This window comes from Pipra filicauda, unplaced genomic scaffold (genome assembly GCF_003945595.2).
Source record: "Pipra filicauda isolate LSUMZ 115617 unplaced genomic scaffold, ASM394559v2 scaffold379_size694699_pilon, whole genome shotgun sequence".
NCBI lineage: Eukaryota > Metazoa > Chordata > Aves > Passeriformes > Pipridae > Pipra > Pipra filicauda.
This window is the reverse complement of record NW_024104508.1, coordinates 640,440-666,112: the sequence shown is the minus strand read 5'-3', so window position 1 is coordinate 666,112 and position 25,673 is coordinate 640,440. Positions and strand designations below refer to the sequence as shown.

General features: G+C 39.2%; 1 protein-coding gene across 6 annotated transcripts in view; it reads right to left on the bottom strand.

Annotated features, from left to right (window-relative positions):
* The window catches only part of THRB (thyroid hormone receptor beta), a 146,460-nt gene that overhangs the window by 28,588 nt on the left and 92,199 nt on the right, over positions 1-25,673 (bottom strand). For all 6 annotated transcript variants that reach the window (XM_039384810.1, XM_039384811.1, XM_039384814.1 and 3 more), the window contains one exon: positions 9,369-9,433. In XM_039384810.1, coding sequence (XP_039240744.1) covers positions 9,369-9,375 — 7 coding nt within the window. In that variant the 5' untranslated portion in view covers positions 9,376-9,433. The remainder of the gene's footprint in view (positions 1-9,368; positions 9,434-25,673) is intronic.

The following is a 25,673-nucleotide window of genomic DNA, read 5'->3' as shown; positions in this document are numbered from 1 at the left end:
AAACAGAGCAGCAAGGGCAACAGCACTTCACTGGTTTGGGGTTTTTTTTTTGACATTGAAGTATGCAAGCACCTAAGGACACTGAAGTGGGTTGGCTTCAGAGAGATCAACTAAGGCAAATGCATCAGGATTAGGACTGACAGGTGCACAGTAGGTTGATGAAGTAGCCTAGCTTTGTACGGACCCAGTCTGATAACACTAGATGATTTTTACTTGATGATTTGAGATAAAAAAAAAGCAACCAAGCTACAATTAAAGGACACTTCCCTGACAAAATTAACACCCAATTCGTATTTTGTTCAAGCATTTTAAACCACACAAAGTAACTATAAGTAAAAGCATGTAAAGTTTTCATGCATGTTTGTGCCAGGAAAGATTAAACTATCTGTGCCACACAAGGCTTAGGTTTCATTTCTTCTCATTAATCTTGCTGTCAGTTCACAGTATTTTATTTTCCCTCCTTTATTTTGTTTCTCCTCTTTCCTTTTCTTTTCTTGTCCTTCCCTCTTCTCCCAAATAATACCATGGCATTTTCTTCTTATGCTTCCTTATAAAATAGGGAAACACTTCACAATTGAGTTTCTCAACTTTTAAACTAGGTTCATGTGATCGTTGAATAAGCAGAAGGATGGAGCACAGAAAACATAGACTAGCCAGACTCTTTTTCATAAACATGTAAATCCTGCCTATGTGCTAAATAAAACCTTTGAGAACATGTCATTTCTTTCCTAAATTTTAAAATATAAAAGTGACAATGCTTATAAGAAAAAATTTGTAGAGTGAGAGAAAGGGACTAACAGATAGAAGTAGCGATGTCTACTGAAACCATCATGTGGTTTTCAGTATTTCAGAAACATGTGTATGTATGTTTGTGGAAGTACACAGAGCCAGGACTATTTAATCCAGGACTGTTGTACTGTTACGTGCTTTAACAGTGGCAATATTATAAAATATTAAAGTATTACATTTTAAAATATGAATTTCAAGACACATTAAATTTCAGTATTTTCAATCTTTTGGACAAAGATTACATCACCGTGAAAGAAGAGTGCGCAGATAATTACAATAAAGTTATAACAGTCTCTAATGTGTAAGAAAAGGCAACATTAAGAAACTCATAATATACAGTGTAATATCTTTATCCTTGTTCTTGATGTATTTTAATGAGCTCCTCTGTGAATCAATGCAATCACTTTTTAAAAACACACTGAATTTCTATTAACTATTAAAGTAATATTAATTAACTATTAAAGCTCATCAAGGATCTGAGCTTGACATTATGCGCAAATTTCTAAACATGAGAAAAAATTAATCAGAGAAAAAGAATATTCAGAAGAACATGACAGCTCATCTGTAAATTAATCTGTAAGTGGCAGATTCTGAGCACAGAGAAGCAAATGGTTCCGGGTTCGGGGTTTTGGTATGTAATAAAGAGTTGTCTGAAATCCTGTCCTTTGAGAAATGAACAGGAATTGTGTACACCAATATGGAATCTTGTAACAGCTACAGATAAAACAAACATACAGAAAGAAATGAATGACCAAAGCTATAAGGGAAAAAGCAGTAAGATATAAGGATACGCAATGGAACTAGAAACGTGGTGCTAACCAATACAGCCACATAGATGCTACATGCATTTTCCCCTCTCATGACCAAAGCTATAAGGGAAAAAGCAGTAAGATATGGATACGCAATGGAACTAGAAACGTGGTGCTAACCAATACAGCCACATAGATGCTACATGCATTTTCCCCTCTCATAGCTCTGTACGACACATGGAAGTTTTTCTGAGAAGATGGAATATCTGAGTACAACAGTTCTGTTCAAACCACAGGGCTCACCTGGCTGCTGCTCTCCAGCAGGAGCCATAAATGGATACCCAGGGAAGAGTAAGAACAAAGCAAGTATATCTGAGAATTTCCACCAAGAGTCTCACAATCCCCACCTACTTGTCAGCCCAAAGGATTGCCTGAGCCTTTCTAAAATGTAGCAACACCCAATGGATCTCTCTTTGAACTGCAGCCCAGTCTCCCCTTGTGTACACTTCTTGCATTCAAAACACACTCTGGCAAGGAGTCCCAGTATCTGTCTCTAACATGCACAACCACCTCCCTCTGTTTGTTTTAAAGCAAGACTGATTTAATGCCCAACAGGCAGTGATCCACCTCTCCCGGACTCATTTTGCAGACTACTGTTTGTGTGAATTTGGGGATGTTAATGGATGTTTACTCTCTTGATACTGTGTTAGATAATTCTTTTAATGCCTGGGAATCTACTAAAGTAAAAGTGAGAAGCCAAAACACCATTTTCAGATTGTGGATCAAAATACATAAAATAGATCTTTAAAAACATATAAGTTACAGTGAAGCCATTTAGAAAATCACTTAAATCACTTCCACAAATCACTTCAGATCACTATCACCTTTTTCTAAAATCCAGAGTACTGCTTTCCTTGAGCTTTTTTCTTGAGCTTTCAAATCAGTTCACATGGTCTTTTCCCAGTCCCCATCAGATCTTCCACTCCTTCCCACTGGAGAATGGACAGTAGATTTGGCAACTGCCTACTAACAGCAAAGCCTGTGGATATGTGCACATAATTGAAGCTCTTTCTTTTTTCAAGATCATAAAACAGTTCAAGTTATTTTAGTTCTAGAATTCCTTTAAGAGATACCAGGTATCTTGAAATAACACCTCCTCTTGAAGGACTGAGGTTTGAGCAATGGTCAGGTAAAAAAACCAGAAGTACTAAAACTACCAGTCTTGACAAATATGTAATTTCTCAAAGAAAAAAAAAAACAAAAACAACAAATCAAGTTTGCCCAAGCAATGGAGTCAAAGGTTTCTTCAGTAAGAAAGATAAACTGGGATGTGAGGAGAAAATGCTTCAAAACTTGAAACAAACTCAAGCTTGGTACAAGACTAAACCATTTTCAGACACAGAACAAAGCAGAAGTGAAAGTCTGGCCTTCATATGTTGCAACATTTACATGCTTCCTTGAACATTCATTTTCTTTTATGGTAAGCAGTGTAGCAATTCTGATGCTTTTAAAGAACACAATCAGAAGTGCAGTAAGGGAATGTCAATGGTATTTTGTTTATATGGAAATAACTGAACAGTGCCTGATTGCATCGATCCTGTAGTTTACCAACAGCTTTACAATTGGCACAAAAAATTACAGTCCTCTCTCTCTCTAGAACTCAATAGAAAGGAGAAGCAGTGTAAGTTCATTGCTCTGACATACAGTTATCAGAAGAACTAAACAGCAGTCTGTGGTCAGACTTTTGAAGATCATAAAATGGCAGGCTGCAACTCCTGTGGTAGGGAGTGAAGAAGACTTAAAAAACATAGAAGGACATTTTGTGTCCTTTTATTAACTACTTTAAAAGGTTTTTGCCTGCAAAATTAACAATTATGTTTTATATTGACACTATGCACTCCTTCTAAACTGATGGTAGTTGTGAAACAGAGTAACACAGTCTAAGAATTATACTCAAAATTTCAAACACAGCAGTCTGCTTCCACCAGAAATAAGTTTCAGAAAGATGAGTTAGCACAAGAAACAGCTGTGGTTTAAATAAAATTACTATAGAAAGGGACTGAGTATATTGATCGATTATTAAAAACAAAATAGAAAAGGAAAAAAATAGCAGCATTAACATAATGAAATGTATTTCAGAAAATGACTAGCAAATGCTGCAAAACTAAAAAAATAACACATTTGTTTTCTCTGTTCCTCATGAAATCTAAACCAATCTTGTTTTTTTTTAACCCTCTTGAAAACATCTTATCTGGAAAAAACAGCAGGTATTCCTAAGTTGTAAATATCAAATTTAAACACATTTAGAAACATAGAGACATAAGATCTTCATGTTTCTCCAAAGAAAAAACCCACTGTTTAGAGAACCTTTTCTTCCCCCATGATGAAAAAGAAAACACCAACATATAGAATTGCATAAAAAATTGAAACATTGCAAAATGTTTTACAGACTACTTGGCTTTTGTATTGATATAGCACTTTTAAAAACATTAAAATTTAAACAAAGAAGGTAAAATTACACCAGAGTGTCTGAAACCTAGAACTTATGAAGTGTGATATTTTTAACTGCATATTCAAAAATATGCTTCTAAGTAATAAGAGCCATCATGGAGTGATTCATAGCTTCATGCAAAAACATCCCACAATATAAATCTTGTTAACCTTTTGAAAATCCCCAAAAGCTCATTACAAAGCTGCTGAATCCTAGTGTAACAAAACCTTATATTAAAGTATTTACTGTCCTTCTAAAAAGTCCATTACTTAAAAGAAATAATACACTTGAGTTGTTGGATTTTATCGTGGTCTGGCAGGCAAAGAAGTGTCAGACAGTGATGTATGTCAAATTAAATTATCCTAGAAAAACCATAATAGAAATTCAGGATAAATAACTTCTCAGTTGATGTTAAACAATAAACTATTCTCCATCTGAATTAATATCAAGTTTACAGGGTAATGAGCATTACAGTGAAAAGACTCATGAAGAAAATGTGGTACCTTTCCTATCCTATTACTTTTCCCAGTTCTTGGAAACTACATGCAACACCCTTGGACACACTGGTTTTCAAATGGATTTGTTGCACGAAAGCTGATTAAATTTCTTCTCCAAATGAGAGACCTGTTACAAGAAATGTTGCATATTAAATTCTACTTACTGAAAATATGCATTTATGACATTTAAATTATATTCCCCAATGTAAGCACTTAATTTCATTATAATTCCTATCTTGATCTAACTTTACAGTCATTACCAAATAGAACAGTGTTGAACATAGAAGCACAATGACTGAGTTGATTATGAAACCCTTGAGTAAAAGCAGAGTAAAATGCTGGCCTTGCTGAAGTCAGCGAAAGAGCTGCTGCAGATTTCACTGGCACTACTATTATATTCTTTACATTCACTCTTCATCTGCCATGAAAGTGAAAATAATATTTACTGTATTCTACAAATATTTTCTAGGTTTTAAAAGCCACTTTTTAATTTCTTCTTCAGTTCTCACTCCAGTAAATAAAGTAAGATGAAGACACGCCTCAGAGGTTGTCCTGCATTTTGGGAGAAAATGTACACAAGGAAGCCTTCAACAATAGATTATTGCCAGTGAATAGTGATGCTAAAGCCAGAAGCTTCACTACAGTATTAACACAGAAAGAATGTTTTTAATTTACTATGTTACATATTTATTTGAAAGTACTATCTTCTCAATGAGAAAATAATACTTTCCAACTTTTTAATTTTTCTATTCTATCATGCAAATGTATGACAGAAAGACTTGCAGTTATTTCTAAGATAGTACTGATTTTTAAAATGCTTATATAATTTTTTTCCCATATATTACTCTGTGGGCAGTAATTGTTGGTGCCAACCGTAAAGCTGCGGATGAACAGCTGTTGTTACAGCCCAGAAAGCCAATCATACCCGGGGCTGCACCAAAAGCAGTGTTACCAGCAGGTTGAGGGAGATGATTCTGCCCCTCTACTCTGCTCTCATGAGACCCCACCTGGAGTGCTGCATCCAGCTCTGGGGTCCTCAGCACAGGAAAGACCTGGACCTGTTGGAGTGAGTCCAGAGGAGGACCACCAAGATGATCACAGGGATTGAACACCTCTCCTATGGAGAAGGGAGCTCTGTGGGAATTGTGGCCTTTCAGTTATAAGAAAGATGGGGACAAACTTTTTAGCCCGTTGCAATAGGACAAGGGGTAATGGTTTCAGTTCAGAAAGGATATTGAGGTGCTGGAGCGGGTCCAGAGAAGAGCAACAAGGCTGGTGAAGGGACTAGAGCATAAGTCCTATGGGGAGAGGCTGAGGGAGCTTAGCCTGGAGAAGAGGAGGCTCAGAGGTGACCTCATGGAACTACCTTCTCAGGTGGGGGTTGGTCTCTTCTCTCAGGCACTCAGCAATAAGGGGGCAGGGCTTAAGCTCCGCCAGGGGAAATTTAAGTTGGATATCAGGAGAAAATTCTTTACAGAGAGAGTAATGGGGAATGGGCTGCCCAGAGAAGTGGTGGATTCACCATCCCTGGAGATTTTTAAGCGCAGATTGGACGTGGCACTGAGTGCCATGATCTAGTAAATGGACTGGATTTGGACCAAGGGTTGGACTCGATGATCTCGGAGGTCTTTTCCAACCCAATCGATTCTATGATTCTATGATTCTAAGCTGAAAGAGGGTCGAATTAGATTAGATGTAAGGAAGAAGGTTTTTACAATGAGGGTGTTAAAACACTGGAACAGCTTGTCCAGAGAAGTTGTGGATGCCCCATCCCTGGAAGCATTAACGATGAGGTTGGATGGGGCTCTGAGAAACCTAATCTAGTTGAAGATGTCCCTGCTTATTGCAGGGGGGTTGGACAAGATAACCTTTAAAGGTCCCTTCCAAGCCAAACCATTCTGTGATTCTGTGATTCTATAAAAGACAATGCACACTTAAAAAAAATCGTGTTTCAAAACAGGAAAGTTAAACTTTCAGGTTTGCTATGTAACATTTTTTGTGTGATCCCTCATCTGAAAACTATTTATTTTACCAAGCTTCAGTTAATGGGAACAGAATGCATCTATCTCAGACATAGTACCCAAAGATATGCTATGTCCAGCTCTCCACCTCCTGAAGAATCCCTTTATCTCAATGTTTGGTCATCATCTGAGTTATGTGTAAATAAAACTGGTTAGGCAAGTTTTGACACCTAGAGTGGCAAAAGTATACTAACAAACACTGTTTACAAAACCTGTAGATCCAGCTTTTCACTTGTCAGCTTCTAAGGGCATCTAATTAACACCCAATATTAGGTGTTAATTAACTCCATCTGTATTGCTGGGTAAACTCTGCATTCCAAGGAAAAGGAAGAGTAGCTTGGACTTCACTTTGAACATCAGCTTTTCAGTTTATCTTTTTGCATGCAAATATTTTACCTGGTACATTAATTTTGCTTTTTATTTTTAATTTTATTCACTCTTAAGTAAGGGCTTCTACACTTCTGAAATCCTTAGATGATACTAATAACTTTGAAGTTCCCAAATAATTTTGACAAACTTGAACTCTCTCTATTAAAAGCAATAACTACATAAAATAATCACACTAGTATGTGTTTTTAAAGCTGAGATGACAAAATATTTGAAATATTTTTCTAATGGAAACTGCAAATGTAGTACAGCCTAGCTTTACTGTCAAGGCCAAATTCTACAACCTTCTGTCAGAAAAACTTCTCTAGATTGCACTAAAACCTGAAGGCTTTTGGGTAGTGCCTACAACAGGAAAATACATACCGCAGTAAAAATATAACATATGGGCAGAGAAATTAGCTATCAAAAATTCAGAAGAATACAGCCCATTATTTTAGTCAAATGGTTTGGTTTTGGATTAGACTGTGTTCTTATTCCAGTGACTCAGTAACAGAATCTAAAATTCCATTTTCATTCATTAGGAAAGGACACCTGTCTGGCTCTGGATGGTGGCATTTATGAAGTTTTTATAGAGTTTGAAAGATTTTCATTTCATCCATGCTTCTTTTCACATTCAGACTCATGTAGGGAATGTCATTCCTATAATCAGAAACAGAAAATATGAACTGCTCATAAAGAAAAGTGATGGACATCTACAGCTGTACCAATAGTCATCTTATGATTATTTTCTTTGCACATTATTTGCTCTGTCCACTTCTTTCAAAAGAAATGTAGAAAATGTAGGTCCTTCCAATTAGGCTTTGTGTTTCACTGAGCTTAGCTGAGCTGCCCTGCCAGGGGCAAGTCCAGTGAGACAGGGCTGGTTACAGTGCTAGTGGAAAATCTCCATAAAACTGCCCTCCACAGGAAGCCACAGACCCAACAGAAAAAGTGGGCACACTGCATTTCCTTCCTCATCTCTTGCCATCACATAGCATAAGCTACTAACTGCTCTCTCCAAAACCACAGCAACATTAAGACCTGACGTAAAATGCCATAAAACACAGTTTAGCATGAGACAGAAGAGAGCACAGCGGAGAGCTGGAAGACACCAAGTTATGTGTTAATGATTTAAATTCTTCCAAAACAGGTATTTGCCAAATGAAATCATCATGCCTAGAATGCCTGCAGAACAATGCAAAAACACTCTACCAGGCCCTGCCAATGTAGCCTAAGGATACTAACTCCTTCCTGATCCTCATGCAGTGGTGATGCTAATTCAGAGCCTGACACATCAACTGAGGGTCAGGTTACTCCACTTCATTGCACAAACTGCCTCAATGCCCTCTGCCTCCTTCTTATATTCACCTCCTCTTCAATGGGCAGCAAAGAAACCATAAAAAACCACACCTTTGCATATTATCAAATAATACATTTTACTATAAAAGCATAGATTTAAATAATACTCTGCGTCTCCCCATGAATTTTACCCTCTATCTCATATCTAGAACCCTAAAGTCAGAAGACCAGCTTTGTTGATGAATGAAGCCATTACCACTTGCTGGCCAATGTGAAAGGACGGGAGCCTTCTAGGGGAAAGGAAAGGATATTTGATATGCACACTCAGTAAAAATAAACTGTCCCTTGAGCATAACACCAGGAATTCAGTCTTGTTAGTTATGACTTTTCCTACGTAGCACATGCTGCATTTTACAAACAAGTTTTTAAAAGGTCCCATTTATGCATTTGGCTCTTGAAATACACGTTGACAAACAGTATCAGCAGAACATTTTCTTAGGCAATTTCATGAATGCTAAAACGAATTCTGGAAGTCTGAAATTCTTTGGCTTTCTAGATGATCTCCACATCGTAAGTACATCTTTCTAGACACCCTCTTCTGGGATTAGATACATGGGGGTTTTGACACAGCTAATTTATGCATAGCCCTCAAATGCTTTGCAACTGGCAGGCATAAGATGGCTAAGCAGGATTAAAATGGTTAATGGTCATTTCAACTCTGGATCTTCAGCCCACCTACAGACCTAGTCAATAATTCTCTGAAGAGTACTTGGTAATCTATGTAACATGAGTCTGACTGTCTCACTGTGAAGCTCAGGGGATATATCCATGTTACAAAATAACTTAGGTCAATGTAGTCAGCAGAAACTGTTGGTGTCCTGGCAGTTTCAGCCGGAATGCTGAAGTTGGAATGTATGTTTAGAACAAAACATAACTACGTTCCTGAAGGAAAATCAAGGAAGAAGAGAGTTTCAACATAAAAATGTTGGGGAAGGGGTGTCCCACATCTCTATACTCTGGGTAGAGGAAGGATTTCTATTCCCAGTACCAATGCATTCAGAATTTGTTAAAGAAGTATTTTTCAGGATGTATTTAATAATAATCACTCCAGCAAAGCAAGAAATATTGCATAGATGCTCTTACGAAATATGATTACCTGACATACTGCTGGGAATTATGGATATGTAATCATTCTTGTCCTTCTTCCGTCACCAATGTCAGCTGCCAAAAAAAAAGAAAAAAAACCCATGTAATATGTCCATAAATGCACATCTGCAGAATACCATTAGCATTTAAACAGGATGGAATATTTTGGATCTTGAATACCATGTTCCATGTTTAATGGCTTAACACATTCAATTCAAAGCACCTTGCTTAGCTGCATGAGGCAACGAATGCAAATCAAGTCCAAAACACAGCAGACTGGAGGAGCTGTGGACAGGGATTTTTGGAAGCAAGGTCTAAAAGCTGGTGGCTACTGATACAGAAAAAAAAATGCTTCTGCCCACTTCATGGAACACTATCTGTTAGGTTTTTTTCAGAATCTCCTGTAAGTATTATATGTCACCTTAGGAGCTAACTGGTTTTTACTTTACAGTTGCTAATGATACATGCCCATTACTCTCAGGTTCAGTAAGAACAGAGAATTCAAAGGAATTAGAAATCCTGTGTCTACAGTTACACCAATTCTTCTTCAATCATTTGAAATCCAAAAATCTATAAACTTTTACAAAGTTCTGAGACTTAAATAGTACTTTTATTCATTTGGTAGAAAACTAATTTATATGTACTTACTACTTTTGCACAGCATCATCATCTCTTTTATTAAGAAGACAACTGCAGCTGTGAAGAACTGAATTTAGCATTTTAAAGTCTTGGTTTTAATATTTAGATTGTGTCCTCCATTCATATGACCATACACACACACTGGCATTAACTTTTTGTCTGTTTGGTAGCAAAGATTGAAGCCCTGCAAGATCATTTAGTGTCAGGAAAGTCATGCATATAAGTTACAACATCTTCCTTCAGCAGTATTGTTATTTATACCAGACATCACATTTTTCACACAGAGGCATAGCAGGCAGCATGCCCTTGTTCTGCCCAAAACAGAGTGCCCAGCTGGATGATCCTGGCTCGCTCCCTAGTTTAAGCACCAACAATCCAATCCAAGCGGAGACAATCCTGAAGGTATTACTCCAGAATAGAGACAAGATCTCATTAGAATTTTTAAGTAAGAAATCCCGGGCCTACAAGTGACCCCACTAATGCCTGTGGAAAATTAGCCTGAGAACAGTCACGTTCTCTGGAATATCATCCCCCTGTATTCGGAACTTGTGAGGCTGCACCTTGAGTTCTGTGTTCAGTTTTGGGCCCCTCGCTTTAAGAAAGACATTGAGGTGGCAGGGTGCATCCAGAGAAGGGCAACAAGGCTCATGAAAGGTCTACAAAACATGAGGAATGGCTGAGGGAGCTGTGTTTGTTTATCCTTGAGAAGGGGGGCCTCCGAGGGGCCTTACTGCTCTCTACAACTGCCTGAAAGGAGGTTGTAGTGAGGTGGGGGTTGGCCTCTCTTCTACCCTGCCTGCAGTGAGAGGACCAGAGGAAATGACTTTAAGCTAAGACAGGGGAGATTCAGATTAGATATTTAGATATTAGAAAAATTTTTTTCCTGTTAGGGTGGTCAGGCATTGGAATGGGTTGCCCAGGGAGGTGGTGGAGTCACCATCTCTGGAGGCGCTTACGAGGTGTCTGAATCTAGCATTGAGTGATGTGGTTTACGGTTTACAGGGGGAGTGCAGGGTGGACGGTTGGACTGGATGATCTTAAAGGTCTCTTCCAACCTTGATGATTCTATGATTCTATGATCAGGAAAGACCTGCCTTTTAATGTTAGCATATTTCCACATTTTACAGTGGAAACAGAACCTCTCCTAGATTGTCCCAATCACCATCTTATGGTAAGAAACTGTCCTTTGGTCTTGTTAATGAGCTTACGGGTTTTATTTCTCTCCGTCCATTCAGTGCCACAGCCCTGCCTGTATCTCCTCTTGGTCACTGCCTCCTCACACGAGGAGCCTTTCCCTGCCTTGTCCTTAAAATAAATATCCTCCCCCAACAGCAGGCTGAAAGAACATCGAGTGCATCTGCTCTATTTAGGCAAGGACTACATCACCAACAGAATGGGAAAGCAGGTGAGCTGCAGTCCTGGGTAATTAATGTATCTGGGACGCAGCCCCGCCTTTCCACCTAAGCCCATCACCCCCGCCCCCGGCACCGAGAGTCCTCTCGGGCGCTCCCACACCCGGGGCTCCGCACAGGCTACACAAGGTGTTGTCCCTCGCTCGCCCCAGGTGCTGCTTCGCTCCCCGCTACTCGAGACGGAGTGGAAACCAGCGCCATAGCCCGCGCCCACAACACCCCAGCTGCCTGGCCGGGAGGCGCAGGGAAGCGCCGGGAAGCGCCGGGAAGCGCCGCAGCTTGCCCGCCCTCCCGGCGGCAGGGAGGAACTCGCCCCGCCGGGCCCCGCGGCGCGGAGCGGCAGCGCGCTCTGGCGGCCGCGGCACAGCCGGGAGCGCTGCTCCCTGTCTGTATCACTCGATACCTCGTTACCTTAACTGGACACGTCTGGATAGATCTTTAAACTAAATTAATTGCTTCTCCGAAAGTCGGAATTGTTCATGATTAAAAAAAAACAAGCACAACACACACACACACACACACACACACACACGGCCTCCGCTCTCCTCCAATAAACCCCAAACACATCCCTCCTGTCCCGTAAATAAAAAAAGAAGAAAGGGGGGGGAAAAAACACCCCAAACCCACAATCATAGAATATCCTGGGTTGGAATAGACCCACAAGGACCTCCTGGCCCTGCACAGGACAACCCCAGGAATATGATCCTGATGGGTTCCTTCCAACTCAGCATATTCTATGATTCAGTGAATCGCAGCATTTGCCTGAGAGCATTGCCTCAGGCTCCTTGAGCTCTGGCAGCCTCAGGGCTGTGACCACTTCCCTGGGGAGCCTGTTCCAGTGCCCGACCACCCGCTGGGTGAAAAACCTTTTCCTGATATCCAACCTAAAACTCCCAATACAGCTTCATGCCATTCCCTCAGGTCCTGTCACTGGTCACCAGAGAGGAAAAAGAAAAAAATATGCACCGATTTCTTTTTTCCTTTCTCTATTTCCTAATCATCTGAAATTATTTCTCTCTACAGTATGTTATACTTAATGAAAATTACTGATTTCAGTACATAATGTTCACTTTATTTTCAAGAACTGTTGTTCAGTACAAACAACAGAACCAGAGGGGATGATACAAGGTCTTTCTTTTTGCTACTGACATCTTGTGGAACTTCAGAATTCTTCACAGTCTGTCAATCAAGAGATGCAAGGATACAAATTTAGACCAGGCCTCCAATTAAAATCAGACCCATCCCGCCATGCCATGGGATGCTGTGAACCTCAACAATAAGCCATTTCCCAGAATTTAATTGTGGTTTGGTGACTCAGTGACATATAAGTGCTCTTGAAGTAAACAATTGAATGTTTTAAACAAAAATTCTGTCCCTCCTGTAAATAATTAGTTACTAAACCTAAAATTATTGGATTTGCACCAATCTGTTAGAAAGGAGGATTAAAAAATTGAGAAATACAATGTTCTTCAATGAATTCTGCATAAAAATTCCAGCTATCCTGGGAGTTTTGCCATTTTCCCTGATGAGACTAGAACTTGGCATAAAGGCAGCTGTCACTTGTATAAAAAAACTAATTACAAAATGACTGTAAGAAAAGATAGTCTTTTGTTTAAAGCATTACACTAACGTATCTAGCTTTGGCAGTCTTCTTGTGTGCCACAGGTTAAAATGTGCATCCTCTTTTTCCCCTCATAACTGTCTAGAATTTAAGTTTCTTGGAGCAGGTCTTGATGCTGCTATGTGAATGTACATCATCTCCCTCATCTAGCATCTCCGCTAGGTAAATTTAGCAACTGCCAAAGGATACACAGTAACTGAGCCCATTTGTAATACCTGCTTAATACCTGCTTTGTACCTGACAGTGATTTTAATAATCTTCCCAAGTGTACTGGGATGTTTTCAAAAAGATGCTTTTATACCACACTTTATATGCCAGAAGTAATTCCCATTTTTCATTCCAAGGAATGTGGCACACAGATGGTAACATTGTGGAAGTACAGTAGTATTTATCCATTCTGGCACCCAAAACCTTGACAGTCTTCTGAAGGTGCAACACAGTTGCTACTTCAAATGAGCGAGATTAAGTGGTGTCTATGTTAATTATAGCCAGTTCCTCTTGAAGGCATAGTTGTGGAAGATGTTGGAGGAAATCAGATTCTTTTTCAGAGTCTACAGCTAAAAAGCACATGACCAGGCACAAGTGGGAAAGATGCGCATGAGTCACAGACAATACTCCACTACATCGGGCCAATAATGTCTGGTAGTCTTCCCGGACATTGCAGAGTAAGTTTCTTTCTTGCCAGAAGTGACACAATTTTCATGGCTAAGCTTCGCTAATGTCACAGGGAAGAGGGAACAGGCTTTGTTAGATTATCTGTTGTGTGTTGAGCACTTATTTGCCCAAAAAGAGATACCCAAGGTCTCATGGCTCTGAGTCACAAGCCCTAAGCACGCAGTACTAATTCAGAGGCTGCTATCTCACATCCCACGTGATCTCCCTTCTAGAGAGTTGAGGCAGCAGAGTGGACAGTGTGCTCCTTCTCCATCGCTGGAGTTCAATTCTACTTCTTCTTCTTTTTTTTTTTTTTTTTTGATGAGGTAGTCTTTACCTTAATATTGGATACCACTAATAAAGGTAACAAAATGTTTACTCTGCCTTGATACTGAGTTGTGTCTCAGATCTACAGCTTCGCACCAGGAAAAGAATATTTTATACTGCCTCAAAATAAAAAAATAGAAGACATCTTTGGGATCTTCAGATCCTCTGGCCTGAAAAGGTGATATTTGGAATTAATTCTCAGGCTTTGGTCTCCAGTCTAGAAAAACTGTCCAGCCACAGTGCCAGTTACTGCACCTACTTACTTTTTCCATAATGAGAGGTGATAAACCAATTAGCATTAATCAATGTGGTTAAGTGTTCTCCCATGCTCACCAAGTGCCTCCTCCTTCATGCAACTGCACTGCATTAACCAATGGCTGTACAAAAGGAGTTTGCTGCTCAGGGGATGAAGGTGTTTTTGACCTTATTCTGATGCTTCAGGTTTAGATGGTGGCTGCCAGTCTCCTCTAAGCCAGGGGCATGGTAATTTTGTGGTTTGAATCCTGGTTCCTGTCCATACCATGAACCGCACACTTCTTCACAAGCCTCAGGCTTCCCTTCCCACTCACCAAGCGGCTGCACAGAAAGGACAAGCACTGCTGCCTCCTGTCTCTTCTCAAGGCAGGAACAGGTGGGAAAAGGGATTTTGCACCTTTCAGAAGCACTGACAAACCACCTGCCTCTTTGCTGGACTACCCCTTGACAACCCCTTTTAAAAGCCAGAGGGAGGGCCATGGGGCAACTGGCTCATTCACTCAAGTCCGTCCTGTAACCCTACCTGCAACAGCCAATGCCTCTGGCTTATCCCTGGTACTCTTATACAACACTCTTACACAACATTTATCGCTTTGCTTCTGGCTCACCAGGAGCTGGGCTGCCTCCAGGGAGGGGAGCCTTGTGCCGAGAAGAGGGGAGGGCTGCTGGCAGACCTGGGGATGGGTGGGAGCCTGCCCAGGTCCTGGGATGCGGGAGGGAGCTGGCGAGGGCACAGAGCAGGATAGCAAAGCATGTAGCTTTTGTAACAGGGTGCACAGGGAAAGCTCCATCACAGTCAGAGCAAGTACCCCAGGACTCCAGCCCCTCATGCCCTTCCTTCCACAAATTATGGCACTTCTGTTTTTCTTGAGGGCTGTCTTGGCTTGGAGGCGATGAAATATGGAATGAATATTGTCATCTGAATATTTTGTTCTGCAAACTCCCTCCATGAAAGCTGCTCTCACTTTGAACTTCATCTTTAGTGAAAAACCCAGAGTAGCAACTTCGCATCAGGAAAAATTAGAAGGTACCCATATATAGGTTGTATTGATGCCTAACTGAACTTTAAAGTTTATTTCCATATTTAATGGGAAAGCAAAATTACTATTTTAGAGCAAGTTATAGAAGAGGATTTTGTACTAATATATATTCAGTGAAAAAATGTACAAGACTATGGCTTATGGTACACAATATCTATATAATGAGCCAGTGGTATTCGCTCCCTTGCAAAACATAATGAATAACTTGCACTGTATGAGAAATAAAAATCTCTCTAGTTTTCCAGATACATTTAATGAAAAGCCCCCATCAGAACTGGCTTGTAGGCACAAGCTCAGAAGTGGACTTTGACTCATGCTTTTTATTGCTAGTCTAGCTCAATTCATGAGGACACAAAAACATGCAATAAAGCAAAAAATGAAAACCACAGTGCACTATTTGTATAGGCATTTGCAGTCTATTCTGAAACGCAAGAACAAAAAGGCAAAGAGCTTTCTAATAGGAACGTCCAGTAGTTCTGTGTAACATCCTCCTCACACAGACTCAACACGTGCTTAGCTCTGTGCAGGCATCAGCAGATTTTTTACAGCATGAAAGCCAGAAAATTTTTATATGCAGACAAGAAGTCTCACAAAAGATAACAGTAACTTCACTGCTTTACAGGTTTTTGAAAGCTCTCGTGTTCAGTAAGCAGATCTGCAGGATGAACAATACTAATTTAGATGGACAAACTAATTCTTCCCATAGTTCCATTGTGAGGCTTTGGATCTGGCATATGGTTTGTAGGACAGGCTGAATGATAAAGCTGTTGATTTCAACCTAGCTACAAAAAAATAGACCCAGCATCACAAAATTAAGTAATGCAAGACAAAAACAAGATAAAAGTTGTTTTTATGATTTCATCAGAACTTATTGGCTTACTGTATTGGGGAAAATATATCTTTTTATAAGATAATGGAAAATATAATAATGCATTTCTTCATAGCCAAAAAGAAAAGGAGTTTTAGCATTTCTGTCTGTTTCCCAGTAGCCTGAACAGATTAGAAAGGAGGTTTCATTGAAAGAATGTGGAGGAAGACTGTAACATTACCTTTAAACCACCTGGTCATCAAGTAGAAAACAGAACATGTAATTCTTCTCTCTCCCTGTACTTACAGAAATGAGTAATGTTATCTCAGAGTATCTCAAATCACTTACTATTATGACCTGGAGCTGCTGACTGGCCCTAAGATGTAAAGGCTCTAAGAAATCTACTTATATGAAGCTTAAAATTCGGTCAGCATAATGGGCTTCAGCCTTCTCTTCCTTTACTTCATCCCCTTACAGAAATGTCAGCTCTTCTAGCACTTTGCTTTGGCCTACTACATGTGTACACAGGAGGGCATGAGAGGAGCACAGAACTGGAGGCAGCCCTGTTTAGCCACTATTTTGATAGTCAGGGATTTATTCCCTGTGAGAGACTTCCTTAACATGAAGCATTATGGTGCAAACCAGCCAGATTTGCCAAAGAGTAGTTGATCGGTAACTGTGAATTAAGTGATGTTTATATCATTAAAGATTTAAGCCTTAATTCACAAAGACCTCTACAGACTTGAATAAATATCCAGCTGAGCAAGGATCCTGGAGGGCCGAGAATGATAGAAAAGTAAAGGAGATAATATAAAAGATCTCTAATTTGAGTCAGTATTCCAGTGGTTTTTTGAGACACTTCATAGCTTATGTGTTCGTTCCCCAGCATATGCGTATTCAGACAACAGCTTTGACATAAAACTTTTCTTGTTTACCTGTTTTGTTCCATAGTCTTGGGAAACATTAGCTCTCCCTGAAATTTCAACAAGGGGCAGTTTATCTTCAATGCTAATTTCTCTTATTAACTACTTTCAAGTGTGTATTAGACAAAGGCTGTCTTGAATTACCTACCCAGTAAGTCTCTGCAACTAACTGACATCAGATAATCTCAGAGATAATAAATTTCAAAAACTTTCCTTGAAACTGATTCCCCCCCCTTATGATGAAATTGATGAAGAAAAAGAATACTTTCTAAATGTCAAGAGGGGAGGTACCTGGATGAATCTTGTTAGCACGAACGCATTTTGTCAATGCATCTTATATATGCTGTGCCTAAAAAATCAGTGAAGCAGAAATGAATATGTTCTAATCTACAAATGTCACTCCGAATAGGGATAAATATTACCCTAAAGATTGGTACTGGCATTTGTTTGAGCTATTTTCAGGGATTCAAATATGAACAGCAGAATTAATGCAGCTTTAGGCTTTCTGCTATTCTTAAACAGAGCTTCAGAAAGTCACCACTTAGTTGAAAAATAAATTCTCAATTCTGAAAAATTGTTATCTATATTTCAGGCTTTGATTTACAGTGTGAAAGAAAGTACATCAAACTTTGCAGAAAACCTTGGAAAAGAAAACAAGAGATGCTGTTACAGCTATGGATTTATCCTCATGGGTTTTGTATATTGTGTGACAATGAGTTTCCAAACCTGATTCTATTTTTCCTAAAAACTGATAGCTGAATTGCCAAACTACTAAATTCTGAAATGTATGGCTTAAATTCAATTATAACTGGGGGAAAATTTTGAAGATGCTGATTTTCAACAAAATTGAAGTAGCAGACCAGAACAAGAAGTTAGTTGTTTTCTGAAATCTGTATCCCTAGCTAGCAAAAGCTATGGTGTGTGAATAAAGACTAGCTAAAAATCTGTGCAGAACCTTTCTACAAGTTGAGTTGGCAGTCCTGGAGCCTCTGCCTGCTGCTGCAGAAGCAGCTCAAGGGAAATGGGCATCAGAGAGTTGATGACAGTTGATGACGCACCAGAAGAGGACAGTGCATTTCTGCATGTGTAGGTTCAGGCCTTACGTCGAGCAGTAAAGCAGAAAATATCCCTGAAGGCATGTTGAAGGCACACCAGAGACACAAAAAAGTATGAATAATAGAAAGGGAGGGACAGATAAGTAAAGTTAAATGATTAAGGGGCTGGACCGACATATCTCTGTTGAGAGTTAACTACGGCATGGTGAAGTGACAAGGAAGTGAGCACAGGATAACCACGCTCAAAAGAGAGCAAGGAATGATAGGAGAATGTGACTGTTAGGGAAATTTTGGTTAAATTACGCTAATGCTTACTGGTGGACATGTCATTATGTTAGAGAGTAGCTATATTTGAAAAGAAAAATTCCTGCCTGGTTTTAATTGATATTTTGAAATGGAGAACTCCATATTGCTATTTCTGAGGTTTACCCAAAAGCTTATTTTTCAAAAGAAAAAATTCAATGACTTCAGTAACAATTAGGCTCAAATTGGAGAAAACTTTCAGCAAATGACCCCTCTGAAAATAAAACCCAAAAGTTTTATAGATACATAGATATATTTATAATTATTATAAATAATTTAAGAGTTTCAAGTTACCTTGCAATAAGTTAGTGATCATAAAATATGAGTGTATTAAAACTATCTAAAAGCCCTTTGCTTCTGGTTTTGGGCAGACAAGAGTCATGGAGAGAAGGAATAATACTTGTGAAAATGAAGTAGAAGCTCTTATTTTGCTTATTTTAACAGAAAATGGCCTGCATCCTCTGTAATGGCTTTGTCTATATAACCAGCACCACATGAAGTTAACTGGATTTGAGCTGAGGATTTTCACAGCTCAGAAGTAACCTTATTCAAAGTTCTGTTCCTTTTTAACCTCTTTTCTTTTTTTTTTTTCTTTTTTTTTTTTTTTTTTGAGAATAAACACATTACGGAATTTTCCCAACTAAACAATTCACTGATTTACTCTTTAAGGCAGAGGCAGGGTTTCCTAAGAGGTGTGTTCTAACCTCTTATCACTCCTTATATCCTTTTTCCTGATCTCCTTGGGGCTCCAGTGCAGACAGAGGAGAGGACAACTACTTCTTCTCAGAAGACGTATATATCCTCATATTAAGTACAAACATTATAGATGGATACCTACTTTTGTGAGCAGACTGGAAACAAATCACATAGCCTAAGTGTTAACAATGGCCTTTCATACGTCCAATAAAACGTGATTTCTCTTCTTTGCTTTTTTTTAGACCTCTCTTCTTGTTTGCTGCCTCATTTACAGCTAACAATAATAGAATTAAGCCCCGAAATTAAAAGAAAAAGTTTAATCGCTGATGATTTCGCTATCTCTCCCAAGCAAACAACAAAAGTCCACAACCTTTTAACCTTTTCCATCCTATTTACTAATTACTTATTTTCTAATTAACCCATTATGCATCTGTCAGTGTGTTTTAAATTAAATCACTTTAATTGCTAGTAAGTAGGGTTTATTTAGTTCCTGGTATGGCTGTACGGGGTCATGAGTGTGGGGAGCTGTTGAACCACTCTGAGTTACAGGTGGCTCTGCAAAACTGCTGAAGTTGCTGAAGATAAAGAAGAGTTAAGCTGCTTTCCTTAGGTGATTTGATTTTAATGTCTACTGGCATATTTCTAATGGATGAAAGTTTACTGCAAATACGGAAGGGCATTTTTATTCCTAGTATATAGATCACATCAGACATTGTTTCTTGAAATAATTTTTAATAAAGGAATAATTATGCTAATAGTTTTAGGAAACGCCTATAACCACGTTTACTTTGCTGTATAGTAGAACTCTTTGAAATGCAACACAACTTCAAATAAAGAAAATAGAAAAAACCTAACGTGAGACACAGGGTGTTTTAATTATGAGGCTAACACTCAACTCACTTGAATATCTTCATGTAAAACACTATAAAAACTGATGACAGTTTTAAGGAAAGACATAATGATTAATGAGGACAGACATAAAAGATTTTGTTCTCTGTAGCACAGTCCCCTTCTACCCCTTGCATGACCTGACTCGCTTTGCTGACCCTGCAGAAAACACCCACTTTTTTTGCTGGGTTAGTGAGTTGAATTACCCCTGCAAGGCGGCTGGTGAGCACCACAGCTGGCACTGAGTAAGTGGCAAGAGACCACAGCTGCTAGGAGGGAAGGGGAGGGAGATGAGGTTCACCCTGTCTCATGAAATGGCATGCCAGAGGAATGCAGTACAGGTTTATGCCTTCTGTAATAAACTAGAGTATTTATGACTCCGTGCATTGAAATTACTTTTTAACTGTTAAAATTATTTCAGAAGTTTTCTGAAATACCTTTGAAGATTATAAGTCTTGCACTGGGGAAAAAACCCTATGGACAACACAATTCTTTATACCTTTTTCTTGTATTTAGACCCTAATACACTGAAGAAAGGCACTAAAAAGTGCTTATTGTATGTCCTGGAGAATGGCAATATGATTTGGTAAGGTCGGTCTTTCCTTTTGTACTGAGTAAAGTGACGAATCTAGTACTATTGAGACATGAGAGTAAATTTCCAGCAAGAACTCAAGTCCATATCTTTGCTAAATTACCTTAGCAGGGAGGTCAGTATGGAAGCAGCACCCTCCCAGGATGTCTGAAGGAAAACCCTGGTATGAGCAGAAAGCACACCAAAAATCACATGGAGAAATCTTACCTACTCCTATTAAGTACTATAGTGTTTCATGATGGCTATGTGACTGAGATAACACCAAGGTATCAATCCGTGTTTCTTTGCTCTCCTGAGTTAGTTGGACTGGCCAGGTTTTTCTTTTAATACATTATTCTCTCCTCTCTTCTTTCTCCTCCTTTCCAATTTTCCAATTAATCTCCCTTTCTGTTCTAATTTCTAATCTTGTATGTGTGACCGTGCAACAGGAAAACTGGATGTTGCATTTCATTCCTGAGTATCTCAGATTCAGGGGCTCCACTGCCAAACGCCAAAGCCATGGCCCTGATGACTTCACTTCTGTCTACTGGTCCTGTGTCCGCTATCCAAAGAACAAACAGATCCTTGAGGAATGTAGCTGCAAGGAGGGGCAATTACCATTCAAGGAAAACTTTGTTTTAAGACACTCAGCACAGACGACTTCAAAGGTTAGCAGGAAGATACTGAATCAGACCTGGTATGGAGCCCCAGGGGCAAGACAGTGATAAAACGGGGAGTGCTTCCAGTGGTGCAGCATTTTGAACAGCTTCGAAGAACTGGAAAGTTTTCTGGTCTAAAGCTCTACGTAAATGCACTGCACCGGTAAGGGATGGAAGACACAAACGTGAGGATTATCCAAGTCAAGTTACCAGATTAATTTCTCTTGCTTATCTCAGGAAATATTGCCTTGAAAAAGAAGACAATAAAGAAGCCAAAGAGAGTCAAGGGACAAGCCACAAGCAAAATGACTCCTGAATGCAAGACAAGACGGACATTGCTACTTTTTCAGTAGATTTCAGTCCTCCATTTAGCACCATTTCTATTTAACTAATATACAGTTTGATTTTAGCCAGACACTGAAAGACAGTTTTTATGGCACTCACATCAATCAGGAGAAGCAGAACAGGACGTCATCCTTGTATTGCTGATACTGAGGCTTTCCATGATTTATCTCAGCAGCATCACATGGATATTGGTCAGTGGAAATACATGATCTTAGAAGTGATATTCCACATACTTCCCACCAGGCTTATCCAGAAACATGCTAATAAAGCATCAGAGACGGTCTTTTCCTGTTGCTTTCCACAGTGTCTCAAGCAGTAAAATATTGTCAAAAGAGACACACCACTCTAAATTAAGGATGTGGGCATCTTCCCATACAGTGATGAGAAGGAGCTAATCTATCAGAACAATTTAAAATTAATATATGGATCTAATCTACATTCAGCGTTATCCAAATTACCTTGTGCTGAAAGAACAAGTTCTGTATAATGAAGGAAAACAAACGAAGCTCACAGAAAAATAATTAAAGTTGGGAGTTGCAATGGGAATTGGAGTCAGCGCTGCCTCATGTTCTGTGTTTAAAATTTGTTCTTACAGTTACCCAGCTTCCTCATCCATAAGGTGGAGATGATAATAATTGCTTCAGTTCCAACAGTATGCCAGTAAGATCTACAGATAAGCCATCAGAACTGTTATTATTAATATTATATATGCTTGGCATGCATTTTTTACTTCAAAACACTTTTATAGATTGCATTTCTGGTCTACTCTCAGTGTTTAGGGAATCACTTTTTTAGACTTTATAAAAGTTATTCTCAATTTATTTACGACATTTGGGCATATTCTTTGCCATTGACTTAAATTCTATCTTACAGCTCATTAGTTTTATGGGATTTTGTTCTCTGTACGATGTGGGAACACAGGAGCGCAATGATTCAACAAACACCAGTTTTACCAACCAGCCAGATTTAACAGGCTATTTCTTGTTGTATCCTATAAACACAGTGAGAAGCCAATCTGATATTTAATGATGCAAACCATAAGCAGAGGTAGTGTTTTGTGCCAAGATACAATATGTGGAGATTGCAAAAGCTCATAGTGAAATTTCTGGGGAAAAAAAATACAGCATGGAGGTTTTTGAGTTGTTATTTCGTGCAAATCAAAACAGAGTATCTTTACTGTGATAAACACAGAGATTAATTAGAAAAAAAAAAAAGATACTGACAGAATGAGAAAACACCTCATATTGTCTATGGAAGGTATCTGCAACCAACTGTGCTTTTTATGTGAAAACTTTATCAGAATAGGATTCCCAGATTTACTTTCATGTTCTGCCATCCACTAACTAAGAGACTGGTCTGAACGAAAAAGCAGTTTGCTTATATGGGAAGCACAAAATGTACTAGCTTCTAAAGAGGGCTTATTTTTTAGTATCTGTGAAGTTGTTGGAAGAATCTTACATAAGAAGATATTTATAAAGACTTAAAATTAGAATTTTCTTTGAGGTATCCTAACCAAATTACAGAAAAAAAAAAAAAGATTTGTGAAACAGTATGAGGTATGTTTTTAAACCAGCCATTTGTTTTTGTAAAAACATTTTGTAGATCTCTCAAAAGGGAGACTGATATACTATCAGCATCTGCTGAACTGGCACAGAAGCTACAGGATACAGTGGACTATAAAGTGCTGCTGTTAACCACATATAGATAATAATATGAAAAAAAAAAAGTCTTAAAAATTCAGAATGAAATTGCAGAATTGCCAGTAATGACCTGATCCACAGTTCCTGAGTGCTGGAAGCTAACAGTACTGGATCACTGGAAATGCTTTAGTAACACAGAACAAACTGACATCACTACAATCCATCAATTTGCTGGAATTTCATAACCACACTAGGCTTTATTTCTCAGCTATTGTGGTCAACAATTATAGCCAAAATACCTGTCCTCTTTTCCAGTTATCTTTTTTTAAATCATATATCCTTTGGCTAAATTTTACATGTATTTCTTCATTTTGGTTTCATTCATCCTTACACTTCTTATAGAATTCATGAAAACCCTCCTCAACTGGAGAAATAAATATTCTGTTCAATCCCCCAGGACAGATTTAAGATGTCACTGTTAGCTTTAGGATATCTGTCCATATTAGTCATCCTGCCAGCACTGAGATAGTAAGAGAAAAGATAAGGGTCTGCTAGAAGGCCCATAAAGCCAAGGGAGTCTTTCTTTGACGTCAGCTATTTTGTAGCACGTTCCTCTAGCAGGGATTAGGACACAAAGAAGAGCTTCTCATGCGAAATTCTGTACTTAATTTCTTCATTTGCACTCATTTTTATTGAGCAGGCTCAGTAAAATCTACTGGGACTGTCATTCCTGCAACCTTTATACAACTGTCACTGATTTCACTGATGGGTGAAAGAGAGAAAGGGGCCAAGAAATGGCCAAGTGTCACAGATGGGGAAAGGGGAGGGCAGAGGACCTTCTGGGGAGTACAGCCACATAGGCCAGCAGGACCTATCATGTCACTTGAGGCCTGAGTTGAGACGGATGTGGAAAAATGGGATCAATGACGAAAGAAGCAATTAAGGGAGGGTTGTTTATTAGGGAGGAGACTGCAGTGGAGAAAAGAGGCACATGGGCAGCAAAAAGGAGGGTCAAGAAGTGGTAGAAGTAGTAACAGCGAATGCAAATTATTTTAACCAGATCTGCTGGGGTAACTATCAGGTGGTCATGCCCTTGAGTACTGCAGCCTGTTGTCCTAAATTGGAATGACCAACCAAGCCTGTTCTGAGCATGTCATGTGTGCTGACCTGCTGGCGTGGTCTGGAGGTTTGAGTGGGATGGGCACAGGGTAACATCCAAAGTGTATGGATCAAGCATTCCGTGTTGCTGTCGTGCTGCATGTACCAAGCCTGACAGCCTCAGCCTCTTCCTGACCTTCTCCTCACATGCACACCAGCAGAAGGAAACCCTCTCCCACCAACGCGGTGTCATCTCCCCAAAACGGCTTCAGCTAAACTGATAAAGGCAGTGGCATTTTTCCATTGGCATAGCTTCATATGTATTAGGGACTTTGCCAGGATAATTTCACTGGCTAGGAGGGGATGATTATTTTTGGATGCCTCTACACAACATATGTATGCTGGAAAAATCATCTGAAGTCATTTCACTGCTTGCCTAGTTCCAAAGAAGGAGTTAAAGCCTTCAAATTCAGTAAGTGGAAGAGCATGTAATGAAACTGAATTGCCCATATTTCTTCACAAAAATGCTACATGAAATTATTGCATTCTTACATTGAAAACATTATTTTTCTGACAATAGGGACTAGGTGAAAACTAGTCAAAAGTCTCTTCCTTTCAAATAGTTTTTTCCACTGCTACTGTTCTAAAATAACCCTTAGATCTTTTTTCAGTTCATTTCATAGAGACACAAATTTCCTATAAGTATTACTGCCTTTAGATACTGCACAAATTATCCTGTAGTGTATTATGCTCACAGATATCAAATCCAAACACCCCCACTCAGGGTGTAAACTACTGATGCTGATGGGTGAAATAACTAAGGCTTAGTCTTCCAGCAGACAGATGCGCTGCCTTCGGGTGCCAGCTATGCTTCTGAAGTTTCCTTCAAATTATGAAGTGAGATACCACAGAGCAAAAAGAAATCATCTACAGGAGTCAATATCCTCAAAAATAAAAGGGGAGTTCTACAGCTCTCAATGAGAGATAGACAAGAAGAAGAAGAAAAAGGGCTTGATCATTAAGGAGAAGACTTAATAAAATCTAGAGACCAGCTTGCGGAGAGAAATCTGACTGGTACCACACCAAGACAACTACAGTAGATACAAACCCAGAAACCTCACTAAATATATTAACTCTCACGCATTACAAGGTGTTTTTATTAAAACCTGTTCAATATTTTCAGAGGTAGCGACTGAATGTCCACTGAATAGCACCTCCTGCATTCACAGAACATTTACAACTAAGCAAAGCACCATTCAGTGCTACAAAATGCAAACAGTTGCACAAAGCAGGATAACACTGGAGAATCCAGACTCTCCTAGGAAGAAAGCTGGGATTTGGGATGGTAGTCATTGCCAGCATTTTTCCTGTTTGATTTAGC